The 24,780-nt window shown below is 44.6% G+C and overlaps 1 protein-coding gene across 1 annotated transcript; it reads left to right on the plus strand.

The window, feature by feature from the left end:
* The first annotated feature begins 6,131 nt into the window (after positions 1–6,131).
* On the plus strand, positions 6,132–23,775 carry LOC110507076 (zinc finger CCCH domain-containing protein 4). The gene is made up of 14 exons (XM_036964895.2): positions 6,132–6,448; positions 12,931–13,216; positions 13,386–13,493; positions 13,612–13,891; positions 13,991–14,172; positions 14,335–14,419; positions 14,605–14,750; positions 14,912–15,013; positions 15,156–15,267; positions 15,503–15,612; positions 15,766–16,196; positions 16,286–16,575; positions 16,760–17,008; positions 20,777–23,775. Exons 1-14 carry the CDS (start codon positions 6,369–6,371, stop codon positions 22,450–22,452), a joined length of 4,137 nt encoding a protein of 1,378 aa, XP_036820790.1. The 5' UTR covers positions 6,132–6,368; the 3' UTR covers positions 22,453–23,775.
* Positions 23,776–24,780: the final 1,005 nt, after the last annotated feature.

Raw genomic sequence — 24,780 nt, forward strand, 5'->3', positions numbered from 1 at the left:
CACTCTAACTGCAGTTACACTGCAAAATTACTGCAGTAAAAAAAACAGTGTTCTTTTGGACACAGTACTGGCAGCATACTGCAGTTATACTGCACTCTGACTGCAATCTTTTTCCTTAAGAGTGAACCCATCTTTCTCTACTACTCTCTTCAGTGCCTCAGCAAATGACACCTGCACTACTCTGATCCTGGCAACCTCAACTGCCTTTCTCTCAACAGACACCTCTGATCTCCAGCACCATGGGTACCCCTAAAAGTTGACACACACACACAACCTTTTCCACCGATACTACACATTCCTTTGTCTTATGTCCTCCTGCACACTTCTCATATCTAGGAATCTCTTCCTACACACTACTGCAAGATGACAATAAGCTTGGAACCTAAAACACCGTAATGGGTTCGGGACAAAAGCTCTCCCGGTAAAACTGACACATCCTAACTTGAATTTATCTGGTAAAAACTCTGCATCAAAACTCAGTAGTACAGACAGTGTCTACTCTGTTTCACTACGCTCTCCACCGGATCTGCGTCACACCAAACGGTGAGCATTACAGACACCAGGAATCTTCAACTTCAGTTGACCCTCCTCAACACTTAACGGCACCCCAGTTATCACTCCTTCAATGGCACCCTGTTTTCCGGAGAGGAACGCTAGTCACAGTTCTTCTCCCCAGTCACGTGGTGCGGAGCACACGTTCCCTCTGGACGGCAGAAATTAAAATGTTTTCATATTTTTTCCCTGCCCGTCTTCTTACCGACCTCAATGGGTTCCCCTGACTCCATCTCCAAGTCTGACAACCATTCGAGCATACCCGCCATCTTGCCTCCCCAACCAGTACACATTACTGGGGGATGAACAAATATATGACCCTGTGTCAGTTATTAGGGGCCTTAAGACATCTGTTGAGAAGTATATAATTTAGTTGCCTAATAGATCAGACTCTGATACCAGCTTTCTGCTTACCTGGATACCCAAACGCTACGCTACGCCCACAGACATGACTTATTCTGTAGCGAACATAGAGCAGCGTAAAAATGCAGTTTGAGTTGTCAGGCAAACTTTCTGCAAACACAGTCTGAATTAAAGCACTGCAAAAAACGTGGAAAGTTTCCTTACAAGCCAGAATGTTGAACGAAATTGCATTTGAACTTGTATGTGCGGTTGGTCCTTATTCGGGTAGAAATTTGAGAAAAAAAATATCCACAGGACAGTATTATTCACCCAACCTTTTAGAGTGATGGTACTGCCTTTGAGATTTCTATCACCTGGCACATGCACAAAACCATGTAAATACCTGCAAGACTTCGGTTAGTATGCATGCATCACATGGATGTACTTCCGTCTTGTGCACATCCCTTAGGTCACATATGTCAGAGTCAAGGCCCGCGGGCCACATCCGGCCCGCAAGAAGGTTTTTTACGGCCCCTGGGATGATCTTGATTTATTATTAGAACCGGCCCGCAGCAAGCCGGCAGCCCGCAGATCTTTTACACGCACCAATACTACATTTCCCACAATGCAAAGGTGACGCACCGAGCAGTAGGCTGCTTCATTTCAATATTTATTGGCACAGCAGTCGTCAGCATCACAGTAAAATTAACTTTCAGATACCCATCAAAAATGGCAAAACGGAAGGTGGATACTGAGAACCGGGGGTTTCAAACAAGGTGGGAGTCGGAGTATATGTTCACGAAGGTAGCTGGAAAACCTGTGTGTCTTCTGTGTGGAGAAAGTGTGGCGGTACTGAAAGAGTATAATCTGAGACGACATTATGAAACGAAACACGCGGACAAAAACAAGAATATGGACATGGAACAAAGGCTACAAAAGGCCAGTTTTATTTTGGCAGAAGAGATCGCTAAATCAGCCCGGCCATTTACGGAGGGGGATTTCATCAAAAACTGCATGATTAAAGTTTGTGACGAAGTTTGCCCAGAAAAAAGGCAACTCTTTTTAAATGTGAGTCTGAGCAGAAACACCATTGCCGAGAGAGTAGACCAGTTGTCCATCAATCTAAAAGAGCAGCTTGTGAAAAAGGGAAAAGATTTTATTGCATATTCCTTGGCTGTGGATGAGAGCACCGACATTTCTGACATTGCCCAGTTGTCAATTTTCATCCGCGGAGTGGACTCCAACCTAAGCGTGACAGAGGAGTTTTTGGCTTTACGTCCTATGCATGGCACAACTACGGGGCATGATTTGTATGAAGAGGTGTCAAGATGTGTAAATGAGATGGAGCTGCCTTGGGAAAAACTCGTGGGTTTGACAACCGACGGAGCACCTGCGATGTGTGGACACAGGAGCGGACTGGTGGCGAAGATACGGGAAAAGATGCAAGAGGAAAACGCGACAGGTGAGCTGACAGCTTATCATTGTATCATACACCAGGAAGCGTTGTGCGGTAAAGCCTTGAAAATGGAGCATGTAATGAGCATCATCACGCGCACAGTTAACTTTATCAGAGCCAAAGGTTTGAATCACCGCCAGTTCAAGGCATTTCTGACGGAGTTAGAAACGGAGCATGGTGATTTGCCTTATCACACAGAGGTGCGATGGCTAAGCCAGGGAAAGGTGCTTCAAAGATGTTTCGAGCTTCGTGAGGAGATTTGTCTGTTCTTGGACAGCAAAGGGAAAGACACAACACAACTCCGAGACGAAATGTTTCTGTGTGAAATGGCTTTTCTGTGTGACATTACGAGTCATCTGAATGCAATAAACTTGCAGCTGCAGGGTCGGGATCGTGTCATCTCTGATATGTACAGTACAGTGAAGGCATTTAAAACCAAACTGACTCTGTGGGAGACGCAGATGCGGAAAGAAAATTTGAGCCACTTTCCCAGCTGCCAGACCATGAAAGAGAAGCTCTCTACCAGTGCGTTCCCGAGCACACAGTTGGCTGATAAAATAGGTATGCTTGCCGCTGACTTTCGACGCCGATTTGCTGACTTTGAAGCACAAAAAAGCAGGTTGGAACTGCTCGGTAACCCATTTGCTGTTGACGTGGAAAGCTCACCACCAAACCTCCAAATGGAGTTGATTGACCTCCAATGCAATGATGCACTGAGGGCAAAATATGCGGCAGTGGGTGCTGCGGAGTTCGCCCGTTTCCTCCCCGGCACAATGCCCCAGCTGCGCATCCAGGCTGCTCAAACGTTGTCTATGTTTGGCAGCACATACCTGTGTGAACAACTGTTTTCTTTGATGAACCTGAACAAAACATCACACAGAAGTCGACTTACTGCTGAACACCTCCACTCAATTCTGAGGATTTCTTCAGCTCAGAGCCTTACCCCGAACATTGATGAACTTGTGGAAAAGATGGGACACCACCAAGTATCACCCTCAACCTCAAACAAGTGAACATTACTGTGCAATCACATATTTAGAGTTTTTACTCAGTTCAAGTTTAAAAGTTAAAATTTAATATTTGTTTTCACTGCATGTTACTTCTCCTTAAACAAAGTGTTGTTTTTGATTAATAGATTTTTGCACTTTATTTTTTTGTATTTCAATCCAATTATATTTTAAAAATATTTCAGTTGAGTGGATGATAGAAAATTGCTATTATTGTTTTTTCTTTGAAGTAAATTTAGCCCACTTTTGCTAAAATAGAAAATATAGTCTACTGATGGTGCCTTGAATACCGGTTTCTTTCATTTAATGTTCATGTTATGGGGATATTTATATAAAGGAAATTTGTCTTTTGTGTCTGTTGAAAATTAAAGATTACTGACAGAGCCATAAGAAAATATTGCTTTATTTATCTGATCATATTGTAATATATTTGTTAGGTTTTCAGTAGGTTCAATTAGGTTCACTAGACTATATGCGTCATTTAACAATTTTTCAATGAACATTCGAACAGTCCGGCCCTCGTCTTGTAGCTGATTTTTTTATTTGGCCCTCCGTCCATTTGACTTTGACACCCCTGCCTTAGGTGATGAGCAAACAAATCGTGATAGATACACAGAGACCCGTGTTTTGAGTCGGTTTAATAATACTTTGCTGTGGATATTTTGTCTCATATTTCCACCAGCAGAAAGACGAAATCAGCTGACAACGGGTAAAGTTAAAATTAAGTTCATTCAAGATTCTGATTTTTGTATCTAAAAATGTTAGAGAGGAGAGTAGACCAGTACACACTCAGATTCATTGAGGTTTAAACTTTAGTGACTTTATCAAAAGACTAGGACATCTCCTGGTTATGTTTTCCTCTCACTGTAAGACATATGCATACCAGCCAGTGTCGGTCAGTGCCATTTAAGATGTGGGAGGACAATTATTTTTTCATGAGCATGGCCTTGTTTCTATTAAAGCATATTGGATGACTGTCATTCATATTCCATTCCCCCAGTTCAATGTAACAGCGATAGATTTAGTCTAATACATGATTTTCCCTATACCCATCATGCGGTTGCTACAACCTAGCCTATGAATGACAGTTTACAACGTAGATGCACACAGGTCGAGAGACAAATTTGAGGTGAAAGACAGTGACAGACAATGACATTCAATACCGCCCTGCACACTCTTGCCTGCATATAGCTGATATAGGGTGTAATCATTAGTCTAACAGTTGCAAACAAGAGTTTCTATTAGACAAATTCAGGTATGCTTATACCCATTTTGTTCCATTTAAGAAAAGTTTCAGCAGAATCGGGGGAATGAATACACCGCTGAGCATGCGTAAACACAGTTCACTTTCATAGCAGCCACGTTGTATTCCTCCTCGCATCCATGCGCTCTCCTCCTCTCACCTCTTCCCTTCGCTTATGTACTTCAATGCACAACACACCTTTGACCAGGTGAAAAAGCCTTTCCAAGCCGAACCCTACATCGTTGCCACCATATTAGCTAAAGTAACGTCATAGTCAGCATAGCTAATAGAACTAATGCGTTAGTAAACCCGCTACACTCATGCAGTAACGCTACAGTGTAGTCAGCAAGTAGTTACACAGGCAGGCCCCGGTGGCAATACATTTGTAAAACCAAAAGCTTACCTTGACTTGGAAGAGTTCCAGTGTTGTGTTGGAAAGTCATAGCCAGCTAGCTAACATAGCATCCCTCTGTTTGAGCAGGGTGTTTCAGTAGGCTAAACTAACTTGCTGCATTTGCTAGCTAAGTAAGTGAAAAAAATGACTCTCTCTCGCTTCTCCTTCATTTTGGAAGAAATGTGTTCAACTACTGTCATTCTCTCTCATTGAGTCAACTACTCACCACATTTTATGCAGTGCATTGCTAGAACCATGAGCCTCCTAGGTTTTGAATGGAAGTCAATGTACCCAGAGGAGGACGGAAACTAGCTGTCCTCGGGCTACACCATGGCGCTACCCTACAGAGTGCTGTTGAGGTTACTGTAAACTTTCTTTGCAAAATAGTGTTGTTTTAATAAATTATTTGGTGACGTGATTATATTTAGTATAGTTTTATCTAAAAAGGATAACATTTTAAATGTTTAAAAATATATATTTTTATAAAATTCACTGAGGATGGTCCTCCCCTTCCTCCTCTGAGGAGCCTCCACTGATACCATCATAGCATGGGCATACCAACAAAAATGTATCAGTGGAAGAAATGTATTTATTACATTTTCACATGCAGTGCTCAGACATTCTGTGAAAGGAAATTACTATTAAAACATGAAGCTATTACATTTATTTACAAAGTTTCCCATGGCAACAAAAACATGAACAATGGAGCCTATACCTGGTCCTTGGTTTTTATTTTATTGTGATATGGCAAAACAGTTGAACCAATCAATGAATTAAAGGTTACTGATAAGTTGAAATTTGACTGTGGCTTTAATCGTGAATTATAATTAGTACAGGACATGCTCACAGACTAGGGGACACACGTTGCCGTCCACAGCTACCGCCAATAGTCATGTCATGGAGAGGGAACTGAGGGCCAACTATCTAAGAGAAAGGTGAACTTGTTCAAATTACTGGACAAGCAGAAGAATACCTCAATGTGCCCTAAAATCCAGACCCCTTGGCTGCAGATATGCATAGACCTATGCCAAAGAGTGCTCTTTGACAACCGCTGAACGAAGAACGTTCGGGTATTTCCGTGACAAACGTATGAGAACGTAAGGTTTATGTCGTCACGTTCGGAATATCCCGCCCCTTCTCTTTGGAGGAGACAGCCATTTTAAGTGGATGAGTTTCATTTTACAGCGCAACTGTAGGACGGAGAACCTCAGGACACAATTTCTACCTATTTCTCTAACAACTGTTAGTGGGGAATTGACTACTATGAACTGAAACTCTTCCTAAAACCATTAACAAGTACTGTAGATCCAAGTTAAGTGACGCATAAGCCAGTAGAGTTGTAATTTTTTTTGCACCTAAATGTAGCTAGAGGAAATGGCTGTGGAAAGCATGACTGTCCATCCAAACTCCCCAACAACAACCAACCACGAACACAGTCTTCTCACTGACGAAAGGTCGAGTAATTCTACAATCATATTTCTATCAAACTATTTATTTGTCCTGTGCTTTTTAGGCATAAAAAGCACGGGGTTCTTTTTCATTTTTTTCTTTCAAAGGGATTAAAGTCGCCTTTTTCTGGGGAACAAGTACAGAGGTAACGAACGCCATCTTGAAACGTTGCTCAGCGCAAACTGGAAGGTCAAAAATGATCATGGGATCTGTTCAGTTTGAATAAGTATTTCAAGAAGTTATTTTATGAAGAAATGACCATCAGTTCAAATAACTGATCCAGCAAAGTTGCATCCCCATCAAAGTAAAGACCGAATGAAGAAAAAAAGAGGATATTATTTTGCTTGCTAATTGTCCACCATTAACTAGCTAAAATTAATTAATTTCTGAATATATGTCCAATTATCTAGATGTCCAAACGTTTTTGAACACAAAAGCTTTGCAAAATTACATGGCAAAGAAAGGCCTAGCTAAGGTTCCAACTCGCTAGCTAGTTGGCTAGCTGGCTTCCCTTCGTGAAAGAAAAGGCAGTTTGCAAACTATCCACCAAGCCAATAGGGCGAATTAAATCCGTTTCCTAATTAATCATTCCATTCTAGGTATTTCAGGTCAGATGAACGACTTGATTGTAATTGATTTCATTAGACAGTCGTTGGAAATAGTATGCATTTCCTTTATTGGCACTCCAGCTAAGTAACGACGTGGCTAACGAGTTACGCTAGCTAACTACGCAGTTTCTTTTTTGATAGCTAGCTTGCCAGACTAGCTAGTAAAACCAAAGGCCGCCATTGTGCCTGCCTTTGTAGCAACTGGCTAGTTGTGTTGAAAACATTTGTCACCCAGTAGACCGAGCCCTCTTGAATCGGCGAATAAAATGAATTGCTTCTATTAGCTAACTATTGGTCCACAGGTTAACGTTAACTAAGCCAACTAGCTAGCTATTGATAGAACATTTAATCACTAACAATTAAGAAATTGATACAATTCCAAGGCGTGCAGTTGATCATACGAACTAGTCAGCAACAATGTAACCAAAGTGATCGCACAATTATTTTATCGTTCTAATCTCCACATGGAATGTGTTTGTGCCACCCATACAAAAAGTAATTACTAAATCTGTACATGAATGGATTTTCTTCCATGCACGTTCAGGAAAATCGCCTAATTTCGTGCCCCTATAAAGTTTCCCCCTTCTCTCTTCTCAGGACAGACTGCTATTTTACTTTAGATTGTTATTCCAAACACCCACCAAATCCCAGAACTGTGTTGAAAGTTTGCAAAGCATTTCAGATGTCTAAAAAGTGAAGTAAAACACAAATGTTCCCTATTTAGTTACCTGATTGCCCTGTCTGCAACATTCATTCCCCCCCAACAACCCAAGTTATAACATTCCACAAACCCTAATAATAAAGTGGGGAGACCACTATGCTTTTGAGTGCAGAATGTGAAGAAAACCTCTCACAGTAAGTACTTCCCATAATTTTGATAAAGGCCCATTGTTTGTAGTTTAATTGATAACTAGGGAATTTTTTTAATTAAGATGTAATCCTGTTGTGATGATGCATGAATAGTGTTGTAAAATGTATTTGTAAGTGAAAACGTGAGTATACATTAGTGATTGTACCTGGTACTTTCAGTATTAACTCAATTTATGCACTTGGAACCACATAGGGTGTGTCCAGTGCACGCACACAACTTTATAGCAACAGTAAAGGTTGCCTTGTTTGACGTGTGATTATCCAAGCCTATCCTTAGATTGTGGATTATTTATTTGTATTAGGCTATATATTTGGATCCAAGTGTAACTTTTCTTTTAATAGTTCCTTGGCATAGAGTAGACTAGATAGAGCCTTATCTAATTATCTAATTGGCAGTAGTGAGTGCTATCATTTCCTGACTCGTCTGTTTGCAAAATCGTTGTGATGTAGGCTATAAAACCCAGAGGAGGCTGTTGACAGGTGCTTTGCATTTGCTGTTCCACGCATTTGTCAGGAAATCGAACCAGCATGACTATCATTTTCATATACACCCTTTATTACTGTAATGTTAATAAACCAAAACTCTTGTAATCTCAGTTTGAAATAGGCTACTACATAATGTAGGCTACTACTATAATAGGCTACTACATAAGTAGAGGTCGACCGATTATGATTTTTCAACACCGATACCGGTTAAAAATATATATATATATTTTAAAAAGCCGATACCGATTAATCAGACTATTTAAAAAAATAAATATTTGTAATAATGATAATTACAACAATACTGAATGAACACTTATTTTAACTTAATATAATACATCAATAAAATCAATTTAGCCTCAAATAAATAATGAAACATGTTCAATTTGGTTTAAATAATGCAAAAACAAAGTGTTGGAGAAGAAAGTAAAAGTGCAATATGCGCCATGTAAGAAAGCTAACGTTTCAGTTCCTTGCTCAGAACATGAGGACATCTGAAAGCTTGTGGTTCTTTTTAACAGGAGTCTTCAATATTCCCAGGTAACAAGTTTTAGGTTGTTGTTATTATAGGAATTATAGGACTATTTCTCTCTATACCATTTGTATTTCATATACCTTTTGACTATTGGATGTTCTTATTGGCACTTTAGTATTGCCAGTGTAACAGTATAGCTTCCGTACCTCTCCTCGCCCCTACCTGGGCTCGAACCAGGAACACAACGACAACAGCCACCCTCGAAGCAGCGTTACCCATGCAGAGCAAGGGGAACAACTACTCCAAGTCTCAGAGCGAGTGACGTTTGAAATGCTATTAGCGCGCACACTGCTAACTAGCTAGCCATTTCACATCACATCGTTACACCAGCCTAATCTCGGGAGTTGATTGGCTTGAAGTCATAAACAGCAGAACTGCTGTTAAAACGCACAAAAATGCTGTTTGAATGAATGCTTATGAGCCTGCTGGTGCCTACCATCGCTCAGTCAGACTGCTCTATCAAATCATAAACTTAATTATAACATAATAACACACAGAAATGCGAGCCGTAGGTCATTAATATGGTTAAATCCGGAAACTATCATCTCGAAAACAGACGTTTATTCTTTCAGTGAAATACGGAACCGTTCCGTATTTTATCTAACGGGTGGCATCCATCAGTCTAAATATTCCTGTTACATTACACAACCTTCAATGTTATGTCATAATTACATACAATTCTGGCAAATTAGTTCACAATGAGCCAGGCGGTCCAAACTGTTGCATATACACTGACTCTGCGTGCAATGAATGCAAGAGGAGTGACACAATTTCACTTGGTTAATATTGCCTGCTAACCTGGAATTCTTTTAGCTAAATATGCAGGTTTAAAAATATATACTTCTGTGTATTGATTTTAAGAAAGGCATTGGTGTTTATGGTTAGGTACACGTTGGAGCAATGACAGTCCTTTTTCGCGAATGCGTACTGCATCGATTATATGCAACGCAGGACACGCTAGATAAACTAGTAATATCATCAACCATGTGTAGTTATTACTAGTGATTATGATTGATTAAGTTTAATGCTAGCTAGCAACTTACCTTGGCTTCTTACTGCATTCGTGTAACAGGCGGGCTCCTCGTGAGGCAGGTGGTTAGAGCGTTGGACTAGTTAACCGTAAGGTTGCAAGATTGAATCCCTGAGCTGACAAGGTAAAAATCTGTCGTTCTGCCCCTGAATAAGGCAGTTAACCCACCGTTCCTAGGCCGTCATTGAAAATAAGAATGTGTTCTTAACTGACTTGCCTAGTTAAATAAAGATTAAATTAAGGTGGGGAAAATAATTGGCGTCCAAAATGACCGATTTCCGATTGTTATGAAAACTTGAAATCGGCCCTAATTAATCGTCCATTCCGATTAATTGGTCGACCTCTAGTTGTAAGAGTAAGTTTTAATTTAGTACAAGACAAGATCGGGTTTGGCCAGACCCTAACATCTCTTTGCACAGGCAAATGGTTAGGCATTCTCCCAGCCAATGGGAGTGGCACACCTCTGCAGAAGTATACGTTGGCTTGGCTGGCATCTGAACTGAGCAAAATCATGATAAAGTGTTTTCATGATAAACCTTTTTCCACAGAATCCTCAATACTTGTACCTGGCACCCCACTAGGGAAAGGGGCCAAGAGTCAGAGCTGTGTCAGTAGAGCCTTTGTTATGTGTGTGCCCATGTCAGTCTATAGAACCCCCAGCAATGCAAAGCTCTGCGCTCATCAAGAATGGCCTCCCTGCGCCTCTTGAGGGACGTGAGTGTTTGTGTGACTGCCATGGCAGATCTTGATTTAAGGGTAGGCTGTGCTGAGTTAAATTATGTGGACTCCATTGTTTTAGGCCAGGTTGTAAAACCATGCCATTGACAATGAAGGAGAAAAAAAATGTTTAGATTAATTTGGTTTATTTAAGAGTGACTAGGTCTATATGTGGTCCCTCTCTGGCTGAGAGTAAACTTAGGATAACTAAACGTAAGGAGGAGCGGGAGACTAGTAAGACCCAGCAACCCTCTGGCCCAGGAGGAAAGTCATGTCCTAGATAGGAAGTTAGTACGTTGATGATTTGGTGTGGACCGTGTGGTGTGAGTATAAAGAGAGATCAGTTTACATTTTATTTGTTTCAATTGGACTATAGGCCTATGTGCACAGATTGGGTCTGTATGATCACGAGTATAGTCTATTCTATAGCCTACATCTAACTCATTGTTTTACTACCCAAACCATTTCTGTGTACTTTGGCCAAAAGTCAATTCTATTCCAGTCTGTATTTGAATAATAAAATAAAGGCCTAACCTGGACCATTTTGAAATTAGGCTATACCAGACACTGAAAGCAAGGCTGTTACTCAAGCCTGCTCTGATCAGTGTCAGCAAATATCTGTTAACTCTGTAGGCTGGACTTGATGGCTAAAGTGAGGCTTCAAATGGACATGGTGGTCATATCCTACTTATCACCGCCACGCCTGCCTTATTGTCACGGCAGTGTATTTCAGTAAATCATGCAATGGTGTCTCTGTGAAACTACACCTTGAAAGCTGGCAAGGGGGAAAAGTATCTGTTTCTTGTTGTCTGTGTTCTCTAGTTACATTTAGGCCTAGCTATTCCGTTGTAATATAGTTTTGACTGTTGTGGTTTTCTGTGTAACGTTTGAGATTTGTATTGGTTGTTGGTTAAATATTTGTAATCTCCTATGCAAGCATATTGCATGCTGTTGAGGACTGTTGAGAGATGAAATTGACTCTGTCTTCACTGATAAATAGCAGACTGTTTAAGATTATTTCGATGTAAACACTTCTGTCTCCCTGCACAGGAATGACTAACTCGATTTCGAAATGTCCTTGACATAGTGTTGTATGTTGATGTTGAATCCACCCTGCGTAATGAAAGCCAACGGATTGCCCATGTCCAGTCCAGCAAGTTGGGACCTACTAAATCGCCCTCCCCCAACCTGTTACATCACAATAGTTGCATCACTCTCAACTTTTCCCAGACCATAGAGACAAAACAGTGAAGCTCAGTGTACACACTACACTCACATGGAAATGTCATACCTATATTGAAATGCTGTTCACAGAGAAACTTGCTGTTATTGATTGCTGTCCCATATATTAACTGCCATATAATTTGTTTACCACAGAGCACACCCACCTTATCCCTGACACGCCTCACAATAACTCAGCCTGTTTTGACACAGAAATAACACAAACTTTACACCCTAGCAGTCCTATCTCCAGCATACAGTCAGTAGGCCTATGCCGATGTGGTCAATCTAATAAAAACATGATCTGGCCCTCTTGACTCTCAGCAGACACTAGGTCCTTCATGATCTGGCCCTCTTGACTCTCAGCAGACACTAGGTCCTTCATGTCACCCGCAATAACAGCCAACCCAGTCACCCAACCACAACGCTCTTAACTCATCAGAGTGTTACAGCAGAGCAGCCTACGGTGTGTCATGGTTTGTGGGTGAACGGTGGTGTGACTGTTTGACGAGTTCAGACAAACGCAGCTCTCAGACATTGTCATAGGATAACAACAGCTGATTGGCCCTGCGGATAACCGTGTTATCTCCACTGTCAAGACAAACGTACAGAAACACACAAGGAAACGCAATAATTAGCGTCTGAAACCTACAAATTGAGTTACTCGAGTTAGAACATGAGGGAAGTGACTCGCTCGGGCTATACAAGTTATAAATATAAAATGTGTAAAACAGGTTCCTGAGGCTCGCAATGTTACCTCTATCATGAAAAATGAATTATCCAAATTCCCAAACTAGCAGTCACGGTTGTTAATGCCATTTTATTCCACTGTACTTTTCCCCCAGACAAAAAGCTTTGATCCCTTATTGCTATAGTCTTGTGCGGGTGTCTAGGAATGGAATGCTCACCACCCAGGAACCCTCTACCTGTCACATACTGGGAGTCCAAACATGAACTACACGGATGAGACCTGGCTTGAACAGCATTTTGATGTCCTATCTATCTGTCCTCTGTTTGTCACAGTCGTGAGGATGGTGAGTTGGAAGAGGGGGAGCTGGAGGATGATGGTGGAGAGGTGGAGGTGGCAGAGGAGCCCAGTGCCGGAGGAGGAGGAGAAGATGAAGGTGAAGGAACAGCAGCAGCAGAGGCGGCCCCCCCAGAGAAAACTCACCGCAGCAAAGAGCGCCACGCCAGCGGCGATGAGAAGGACGACGAGAAGGCCCGCCGCCACAAGAGGAAGAGGAGAAAAGAGAGGGAGCGGGAGAAGGAGAAGAGGAGAGCCAAGAAGAGACGCAAATCCAAGCACAAAGTAAGAGTGTGTGTGTGGCTCACATCCAGCTCTGTTCTGGCTGTCATCGTCCGATACAGACCCTTCAGATCAGGGAGGTTATTGCTTTCTTACTGTAGTCTAAAGATGTTTCTAAGTACTTTTTCACTCAACCTATCTCTCCTTCCTTGTTGTGTGTGTGGTGTTACAGCGCCATGCCTCCTCCAGTGATGACCACTCAGACTTTAGCGATGACTCTGACTACAGCCCAGGTGAGAAGAGGAAGTATCGGGACTATAGCCCTACGTACACCCCTTCTGTAAGTTACCCCATGGCGGCGCTCTAAATCACACGATTGAAGACACTTGCTGTGGAGTTGCTAATCTGTTTACTACCATGTAATCACAGTGGTCTAACAATGATTGATTGATTCCCAGTCCCTTGGAGGTTACCCACCAGCCCCGTCCGCCGGCCACGGTGGACCCATGCCTAAGAAGGGCAGCTACGTAAAGATGGACAAGCAAGGCTATGGGGGCTACGGTGATTATGAAGAGGAGAACTACGAGGGAGAGGAGGACGAGGAGATGGGCGATGAAGACTACGATGACTTCACCAAGGAGCTCAACCAGTACCGCAAGGCCAAAGAGGGAGGCAGTGGCGATGGAGGTGGAAGGGGCAACAGTCGCGGGGGCAGAGGTAGCAAAAATGGGGTCAGAGGTGAATTGAACAACCGTTACTAGTTTGCTTGCAGGTCCTCGCGTGCCTTTCATATGCTGACACAAGGTGCTGACAGTGTTTCGTTTTCTTTCTCCACAGGAGGTAAAGGTCGTATGAAGAACCAGCGAGGTCGAGGAGGCATGAGAGGAGGAGGGCGTGGAGGTAGAGGAAGAGGAGGGAGCAGGGGTCGGGGGCGAGGGGGCAAGATGGGTGGAGACAACGAGGACGGAGAAGGGATGATGTACGGAGGAGGAGGGGGAGGAGGAGGAGATGAGATGGAGGTGAGTCAAAGACAGTCATCCTCTGGCCCCAGATGCACAGACAATGTGAAATGATCTATCAAACATACTGGTGTGCTGCTAAAGCAGCAAAGTGCTGAAAATCTCAGGAAAGTATATTCTTGTTTCTGAATTGTTCCTCATCCAATTGATGTTGTGTTCTAGTATGGAGATGATGACTATGACCACATGGGTGAGGATGACTATGATGAATACTCTCAGTACAGGAAGTCCAAAGACCGTGGAAGGGGTGAGTTGGCTGTCAGAATTATTCATACTAAACAATACTTAGTCATGCTACTGTAATATACATACTAGGTTAGCTGTTCTGATGTCCTTCCTAAGTAAACGTGCTTTGCACCCGATCCAAAATGGTTGCCTGTCTTGTTCCATTGTAGCCCACTGATGAAGTGTCTCTCTCCCTGCTCCTACCAGGTGGCAAAGGTGGGCGGGGAAGGGGCCGTGGGAAACAAGGGCGTGGTATGAACCGTGGAGGCCGAGGGCGGAACCGAGGGAGGGGCCGAGGGGGTGGAGACCAGGGTCACGAAGAGGACAACAATGGAGACATGGGGGACATGGGGGTGAGAATAAAACCAACACCTTACAGACCTGCTCGCTCCTCTGAATGAATACTCAACCTGTACAAGTTGGATTTCTGATAACACTTTAAAACTTGTAATCGTTGGAAGACCTCACCGCAAGGCCAAATAGAACCTGTTTGTTTGTTTGTGTTGTGGTGCAGGATGGAGGAGGAGGCCAGCACAACAAGCACCAGGGGGACAAGCACCAAGACAAGAAAGGGAAAGCTATCTGCAAGTACTACATGGAGGGCCGCTGTACTTGGGTAAGAAGGAAATCATGGAATTTGAGCGGAGATCATGTTCTTGCCAGGCATTCTCAATAGAATGTCAAATCATTCTTCTAAAATGTTACCGTCAACTGCTTTTTAAGATTTTGATCGTTTTATCTCTTTGCCAACTTTCTAGGGGGAACACTGCAACTTCAGCCACGATATTGAGCTGCCCAAGAAGAAAGAACTCTGCAAGTTCTACATCACCGGCTTCTGCGCGCGGGCTGAAAACTGCCCCTACATGCATGATATCCTTTACCTGCAGTCCACTTTGTATCAGATAGGACATTTCATATATTCCCTTCAGTATGTGTTTACAGCTAGCATAACTAGAACGGCCATACTAGTTATCATGTTTAATATAGCCTATACAAGTGCTAGCCCTGAGACGCATTTTGAATATCGGGCCTATATGGCCATGAAACAGTCTTTGAGTGAGTTCAGTCCATCCAGGCGATCCATAGTTCTTTAACTCGCCGGCACGTGATTTCCCCTGCAAGCTGTTTCACACCACCGGGAGCTGTGTGAATGGAGACGAATGCATGTTCTCCCACGAGCCTCTTACCGACGACACCCAAGACCTGCTAAACAAGGTGAGCCTTCCTCAAGTGGATTTAGACACCACCTCTGTTTCTTTAACGCTCTCACACTTTCACTCACTCTCTTCTCATTTCTGGAGTTTCTTGCTCTGTCTGTGTTAGTCTGTTAACCCCTTTTGACCACCTTCTCATCTCTTGTGTTCCTAGATGCTTGCGGAGGATGCCGAGGCTGGAGCTGAGGATGAGAAGGAGGTGGAGGAGCTAAAGAAGCAGGGGATCAACCCCCTTCCCAAGCCTCCTCCAGGGGTGGGCCTGCTCCCGACACCGCCCAGACAAGGGCCGCCTGACAACTCTGGCTCTGGGGACTTTGGACCTCCTGGACCACCACAGGGCCCCATGTCCCCCAACGGCCTCCCCGGCCCAGGGCCTACCCAAGGGCCCGGTCCCTGTCCTGGCCCCCCTCCCCCCTACCCAGAAAGTGGCCCCTACCAAGGCCCTCCCAACCCCAATGGTCCCCCACCACCATCCATGGGCCCCCCACCCCCCTGTTCCGGCAATGGTGGGAAGAAGATCCCCTCACTGTTTGAGATCAAGGTGCAGCCCACGGGACAGCTAGCTCAGAAACTAGCTAATCACAGGTGAGCTTTTCACATCCATCCAAACCTATTTATGTGGGTTTTATAGTTTGAGTATGTACTGGGAACATCAATAATTCTTCTCTCTACAGAGGTCAGACCCCAGGAACTGCCACAGGCCAAGCTGGCGCAACTGGCTCCCAAGGGCTCCCCAGTGGGCCTGGTGGGCCTCCGCCTCGGTTTCCTCCACCTGGCATGATGCCCCCAGACATGTCAATGGGTCCTCCCCCGCCCATGGGCCCCGGAGGACCCCCCATGATGCCAGGCTTTGGCTCAGAAGGGGGGCCCATGATGCCACCCGGACCTCCTCCAGGGAGTAACTTCTTTGACAGCTTCTTCAACCAGCAGCAAGACATGAATATGGACGGGGTGGAGGAGGAAGGTAAACTGAGCTGACAGCGTACCACATAATGAACGAAGCATACAGTCACTGTTCGCATCAGACTAATGTTGGCCCATCCAATATACTAATGTTGGCCCATCCAATATAATTTCAGATGGAATCTAAACCTGTGCTGTAATGTGTCTGAGTGTTGTAGTTTTCAACCTCCTCCTGTACCTTCCAGGTGATGACTTCCAGGGCTTTGGAGGGATGGACGAGAAAGAAGGAAGAGGATCGGGAGGAAACCAGAGCTCCATGGGAGGCCCGGACGTCCCTGCTAACGGAGGCTCAGCCAGTCAGCAGGCGGGGATGGGCATGCCCGACTTCCTGCCGCCGGCCCAGCGCATGCTGTTCCTGAGAATCCAGCAGAAACAGCAGGAGGACGAGGAGAGGGCCAGACTAGCCAAGGGGGGAGGAGAGAGGGATGTGGACGGTACGCTCTTCACACACACTGTAGACCAGGGGCAACATACGTTCAATGTTTCATTAAAACATTTTTTAATATATTTTTTTTATACCTAAAGGGGTCCTAAAATTCTAAATCAAATATCTAAATGATCCTTGGTATGATCATCTTAAAACAATTCCATACGTTAGCTTAGTAGAACCCCCCCAGGCTTTGACTCTAGGGGGTTGAAAAACACTCCAGGCCACTCAAAAAAAGAAAGAAAAAGGGTTATTGGATAGGATATAGAGATAGGAAAGATGGAGGAGAGTTGCTGAAGTGCTCCACCAGTCTAAGCCACCCAGGCCACTCTTGAATGTCTAAAACTAGATAGAATGTACAGTCTGTTGAAATTATAATGGACCTATACGTTTTCAAATAACTGCCCTTCCCCTCGATAAATGTTGAAATTCCGATGTGGCCCTCGAGCCGTCGACACGGTATTGATGTCTATTTTGCTTAGACACTAATATAACGGCAAGCCAGCACAGGCAATAACATAAGCACTTCTCCTGGGCCTGGTAAACCTGGCATGCACCACCATGGGAAATTACTGCAGGCACCATCTCAATTCTCCATAGACAAAACAAACAATTCCCACTGACACAGTATAAACAGTGTATTGGCAGTGCAAACACTGCAGAACTATGCAATATTGATACAGACACAATATAAATACTGACTAGAGGTCGCACTCACCCGTATAGGCTACATAGAGCGCATAAAAAAGTTTGAGTCGAGTGCATATGCTGTGTAAACCCTGGCTTGGGCCCTGGTCAAAAGTAGTTCACTATAAAGGGAATAGGGTGCCATTTAGGACACAACTAAAGCTAATCGTATGATTCATAAGTTGTACGGTTTTAGCCCCGAAAAGTGCTTGCGTAAGTCAGTGGAAAGTTTACAGTGTTCCTGTCTCCTTTTGTTTGGTCACAAATGTACACTACCGTTCAAATGTTTTGGGTCACGTAAAAATGTCCTTGTTTTTGAAAGAAAAGCACATTTCTTGTTGATTTAAAATAACATCAAATTGATCAGAAATACAGTGTAGACGTTGTTAATGTTGTAAATGACTATTGTAGCTGGAAACGGCTGATTTTTTTAATGGAATATCTACATAGGCGTACAGAGGCCCATTATCAGCAAACATCACTCCTGTGTTCCAATGGCACATTGTGTTAGCTAATCCAAGTTTATCATTTTAAAAGGCTAATTGATAATTAGAAAACCCTTTTGCAATTATGTTAGCATAGCTGAAAACTGTCATTCTGATTTAAAGAAGCAATAAAACTGGCCTTCTTTGGACTAGTTGAGTATCTGGAGCATCAGCATTTGTGGGTTCGATTACAGGCAAAACACCAGTCTCAATGTCAACAGTGAAGAGGCGACTCCGGGATGCTGGCCTTCTAGACAGAGTTGCAAAGAAAAAGCTATATCTCAGACTGGCCAATAAAAATAAATTATTAAGATGGGCAAAAGAACACAGACACTGGACAGAGGAACTCTGCCTAGAAGGCCAGCAACCGGAGTTGCCTCTTCACTGTTGACGTTGAGATTGGTGTATTGCAGTTAATATTTAATAAAGCTGACAGTTGAGGACTTGTGAGGCGTCTGTTTCTCAAACTAGACATTAATGTACTTGTCCTTTTGCTCAGTTGTGCACCGGGGCCTCCCACTCGTCTTTCTATTCTGTTTAGAGCCAGTTTGTGCTGTTCTGTGAAGGGAGTAGTACACAGCGTTGTACGAGATCTTCAGTTTCTTGGTTATTTCTCGCATGAAATAGCCTTCATTTCTCAGAACAAGAATAGACTGACGAGTTTCAGAAGAAAGTTATTGTTTTTGAGACATTTTGAGCCTGTAATTGAACCCACAAATGCTGTTATTCCAGATACTCAACTAGTCTAAAGAAGACCAGTTTTATTGCTTCTTTTATTAGAACAACAGTTTTCAGCTGTGCTAACATAATTGCAAAAGGGTTTTCTAATGATCAATTAGCCTTTTAAAATTATAAACATGGATTAGCTAACACAACTTGCCATTGGAACACAGGAGTGATGGTTGTTGATAATGGGCCTCTGTACGCCTATGAAGATAATCCATTAAAAATCAGCCGTTTCCAGCTACAATATTCATTTACAACATTAACAATGTCTACACTGTATTTCTGATAAATTTTAAGTTAATGGGCAAAAAAAATATGCTTTTCTTAAAAAAAACAAAACAAGGAAATGTCTAAGTGACCCAAAAATTTTGACTGGTAGTGTATATGTATCACGGGGAGGCAGAAAATGTCTGTATAACACCGTTGACCCTCACTGGAAGCCCTCAGCAGAGTCAACATCCTCTGGGCTGTGGTTGTAATATACTCCCATCGATCAGATTAGGGACTCCAATTGGCCTCTACACCCTCGCTAGGTGGAGCTGTTGTTGTGTGAGATACTTTACTAATTATCTTGGGCACTGACATTGATTTAAGTCAGGGTTCTCCAACTGACGACCCGCGGGCTGATTTTGGCCCACGTTTGTTTTTATTTGGCCAAGTTTTCTGTTTTTTAAAATATTTTTTTTTATTGTTGGACTTAAAAGACTGTTTTTAAAAAATGTAATTTTGGAAATTTGTTCCCAAGTATTCCCACGCGTAATAGAGCGATACTGTACACATGATTGTATACAAATGTAAGTAAGGTCTGAAATGATGATGCTTTATTCAAATATTATATCTGTTTGTGCTTCTTGCGGTCAAATTGCAGTCTACAAATTATTTGTAATTATGTTCCGGCCCCCGACCATCCACTCCAGAAAAAATTGGCCCCGCGGCCCTGATTGTAGGTGGTTTTCAGTAGGGATGTGACAAATGGACAATTTTGCTTTAATGTTTAAAACAGCAATTTTTTCAGATTTCCATTAAAACTATAAGAAAAATATAATAAAATTCCATGTCAATGCAGAATAATGGTCCTATGACCACTTGGGAAGGGCAATGAAGTCATATCTACCGCAGTCATATACCCTTATAAGGCTGTAAGGGTACGTTACGGCTTTTTAAATGCCAACACGAAACCTTCTCTGGAGATAGTTTTGAAGCACCAGTGAACAGGCATTATACTTCTCTGTAAAGGAACTGTCAATCAAATTATCTTGAGCTGCCTGCCTGCGCGCAAGACCACTCTCCTACAAATGTACTTTAAAGTTGAAATACCGTGACTTAACAAGACATTTAGTAGAAAGAAAACATTTTCCACTAGGAATTGACTCCTAAGATTCAGTATATTTTGGAAAGGACGAGACTGATTAGTTGCCGTACTGCCGAGAACACACAAACTCACATCTTTCATAGCGAGCTAGCCAGGGACGGAAAGAGAGAGGAGGGGCACGGTATAGGCAGGTCAGCCAACAGGCAGACAGAGTCAGAGCTGTACACTAGGCCTATCTACCGGCAATCAAAAGCTGTATCTCCCAATGGAATGTTGTCTCGAAATTTCTTGGCTTGCAATGTCTCGTAACCTCAGTAAAGCAGGGCCTGTCAACAATGAATAGGCTAGGATATTCTACACGCTACAGACCGAAGACATTAGCAAAAAGAAAGAGCAGGCGAGCCAGCTGCATGCACTGTGATCAAAATTGTGGGGGGAAAAACATTCTTAATTTTAAGGGTCCCAAATTCGTTCACACCCCTAGTTTTCGGTGGATGTGGTTTCTGATCTGATTGTGGTTTCTAAACTGGGTGTCATCACTGATTCCTGTTGCTTTATCTCCTAGGTGACTCAGCTAACTGGTACTCCAGTGAGGATGAGGATGGAGGCGGCAGTGTCACGTCCATTTTGAAGACGCTCCGCCAGCAGAGCCAGGGGCCCCCCAAACCTGAGGGCCCCCCCAGCGACCCCCGCCTCCAGAAAGGCTCCCCAGCGCACCCCCCCATCCGACCGGTGGACCCCCGCCAGGGGGACCCCCGGCTGGCTCGTGATCCCCGCCTCTCCCGGGCCACAGACTCTGCCCAGGCCTTGGACTCTCCCAACCCCTCCTCGGCATCCACCGTCACCCCTGCAGACCCCCGCCTGGCCCGGCTTGCTACCGCCACCCTCACCCCTAAACCAGACGCCCCCCTGGTGTACAAGCCCCCGCCCCTCACGGCTCCCCCTGCAGAAGAGGAGGAGACGGAGAGGGTTTTGAGGGACAAGCCTGTGCCCATCCCCCTGGACCCCCTGATGGGCATGGCCCTGAGGGACCCGCGCTCCCAGCTGAAGCAGTTCAGCCACATCAAGAAGGACATTCTCCTGCACATGCCCCCGTACGCTAAGACAGTGACATGGAACCCTGAGGACCTCATCCCCATCCCAATCCCTAAACAGGACCTCCTCCCCCTCCCCCCAGGCATCCCCCCTGTCTCAGCCATGGACCCCCGCCTCTCACGCAGCCAGCAGCGGATCCACACGGCAGCCCTTCCCCCTACCCCACCCATTGCCCCTCCCTCCTTAGAACCCCCCGCCCCAGCCTCCTCCTCCCTCCCAGACTTTGAGCTGCTCTCTCGCATCCTCAAGACTGTTAACGCCTCATCCGGCCCCTCGCAGTCATCCCCTCCTCTCCCCCTCGTCCCTCCAACAACCCTCTTGCCGGCGCCTCCTGCTTTGTTGCCCACCCCTGTCGACAAGCCTGTCGATCCTCGAATGGCCCGCAAAGCCCCCGCTGACCCACGGCTCCAGCCGCAGAAATCTGCCCTGAAGCAGCCTTCAGAGTCCCCTGTCCCCCCTCTGACGGTCTCCCCGGTAGCCCCTCCACCCACCTCCGGTTCCTCCTCCCCCACCATCGCCCCCTACGACCCTCGGCTACTGTCTGCAGGTGGGGTGGGCCGTGGAGGGGGAGCGGGTGCAGTTGGTGGCAGCAGTGTGCTGAGTGGGATCAGTCTATATGACCCCCGGACTCCTAGTGCAGGTAAACTTGAGGGCCCTGGTGCCACCACAAACACAACCCCCAGCAGCGGCCCCACAGAGCCCAAACCCATTGAGGCAGCACCAGCCAAGCCCAAGGCCAAGGAGCCCCTGTTTGTCCGTAAGTCTGCCCTGGACCAGCCGGAGCCAGAGAAGAGTAGCGAGCAGTCCACTGACCGCTACAACAGCTATAACCGGCCCAGGCCCAAGCCTGCACCCTCGCCGTCCACCGGGCCCCCCGGAGGTCCTGCTGCCTCTGGCTCCTCCACGGCCGGACAGGGTCCCCCTGGTGCTGCTGAGCAGGCCCCGGCGGGTGTCCACAACCTGCCTGTGTCCTCGCTCTTCACCATGGTGAAACAGGCCAGCAAGCCCAGCGGCTCCGGCAGCCCCTTTGGTGGGAACAGCCCTGCCCAGCCTGGCGACACCACCACCACCACGGAGCAGGACAATGCTTCTCTGAAGGAGGTTTTCAAAGGCTTTGACCCCACGGCATCACCCTTTTGCCAGTGATATCTGCACCTATCCACCTGGCTGGTCAAATATTGTTTTAGACACGAACACTGAGCGCATCAGCAAGGAGCGCACTGAGGCGGGAGCCAGACTGGCCACAGACGGTGAACGTTTGAACGTGTTGGCCAGGCGTCACACCTGCAGTGTTTGCTAATGAGATTCTATAACAGACTTTGGGGCCGGGGAGGGAGGGGGTGTGGGAGGGAGGGATATGTTGGAGTCTGGGAAAGAGAGACCTCTATTTTAAAACAAACAGATGTATAAATAAATGTATTCCCTTTATGAGAGTTCCTCCCTGCTTTAAGAGAAAACAATTGTTGGACAACAGTAACATAAGCGTCCACAGATTTAAATGGGCTGTACTTCCTCATTTATGCTCCTCCTAGTCCTGTTAATTTCCCTTTGTATTTGTTTGTAACTCCAGTCTCCAAACACTCCCTTTATCAACCGTTCTGTCCCATCCCACCAACCCTTTCAGGTCACTGACTTCCACTGTCGCCGTGGGAAGAATTCTTGTCAATCATTGTATCTTTTCTAGTTCAATCGCAGGCTAAGATAACACATAGAGAATATTTACTGCCAATCCCTCTGCCTGTAGCGTTATAACAGTACAGTATATTATATATGAATACAACTCTTTTGTTTGCTTGATTTGAAGTAATTTCTTTGTGCTTGTCTGTCTGTTATCTGTCAGTCTTTCTCCTCTGTCGGCTGTTGAGCCCTCTGTTCTTTCAGCACTGTGTTCTCTCTAGCCTCTTCTGTCTGTTTGTTTGTTGTGTGTCGGGGTGATGCCTATGACTATGTTGGCCATGTTGGTCCCACCACCCCACACACCCCTGCTTGAGGTTCCACTCACACCTCTCTGCCACTGAGTCAGAACTGTATCATTGAAAACCACAACGGTCATGAGTGTCCGTCTGTCATTTGTGAGTTATGATCATTTTAATTTATTTTTTTTATACTTATATCTGCCTGTCTCCTCCCTATGTCACATGACAGTTAAATCAAATCATTTGGTGAGAGAGACTTCCCGCCTGCATTTAAGTGCGATGCAGCCTGTAACCGTGAGAGGAGAAACAGACACTGACATTCTTGTTTTGTTGAAGTTTCAAACAAATAAAATAAACTCACAAATCTGTAGGGGTATGAAAAGTCTGGGGTGACCTTGCTACAAAAGTGTCTTTTTTTGTTTTCCCTTTGCAAAAAGTGACTGCTTTGTAAATTGAACAATGTCCTGTTTGATGAGAGGTACCATTTTGTAACCAGTCACTGTAGGGGAGGTTGTTAAGTATTTAATAAAGGTGAAATGTGATCAACCAGTAACTGACCAGTGTTTCTCGTAGTTTGATGGGCAGCCTAGACGTTAGGGCGGGCAGGCGTCTCTGTAGTAGTATGTCATCACAGTGTCATCCTAGTGTTTCCTGCTTAACCATGATCCTTGTGATTAATTTCCTTCCATCCTGATGTCTCTTGGCTCCAGGAAGTCACATCATCATCCATCACAGATCTCTTTTACTAATGGTGCATTTCTACTAAGGATTTATCCTAGTGTTTTACCCAGAAGGCTCACACTATTCCACTATTCTATTTCCATCTATGCGGGTCAGCACCTGTGACTCACTGGGCCGTAGTTCCGGTGGACCTGCTCTGACTTGGAGCCAAGGCAAGGCCCTGGGTACTTTTTAAGATGATATTTACTTACACAGTAATAATGGCTAACTGAATTTCCAACACCTTCTCACAAAGCAACAGTCTTGAATGATGCAGAGGTTGTTGATTATGCTCGCCACAAGTCTTTCATGTCGAACTGCTGATGGGAGCACATTGGGTTAGTTCGACGTTGCTGCCGACTGTGCAGGCGACTGCCAACTGATCGACAAAGAACCTTGCATCATAAATAACTACTCATTATTTGTAGATCAGTCAGTCATAATTTACCTATGATACATTACAGTTTTGATCCTCTCGAACACGGCCAATAACACTGGAGCTTACATTAACATAAACCTCTGATGACACCTTGCTTGGCTACCCAGACTCCTTGCTCTTGCCAAACGCTAGGCCACGCCCAGGGACGTGAGCTTCTTCTCTGCAATGAGTCTGGATCCGAGAACCTGCCCGACGCTTCACCGAATGTGAGCACATTTGTGGCCATCTGATTTGTCCAGATACCGATGGGTTGATACACTGATTGGTTAGAGACGATCCAATTGCTGATGACTTTATTTTGTACAAAGACCCTCCTTTCCCCTCGTCAATACAAACAACTTCAATGATTGCAGTCAGACTTAATTATGACATAACCTATTGTTGGCTTAATATGGTTTA

This window comes from Oncorhynchus mykiss, chromosome 27, assembly GCF_057628025.1.
Source record: "Oncorhynchus mykiss isolate SJ-2025 chromosome 27, ASM5762802v1, whole genome shotgun sequence".
NCBI classification, from domain to species: Eukaryota; Metazoa; Chordata; class Actinopteri; order Salmoniformes; family Salmonidae; genus Oncorhynchus; species Oncorhynchus mykiss.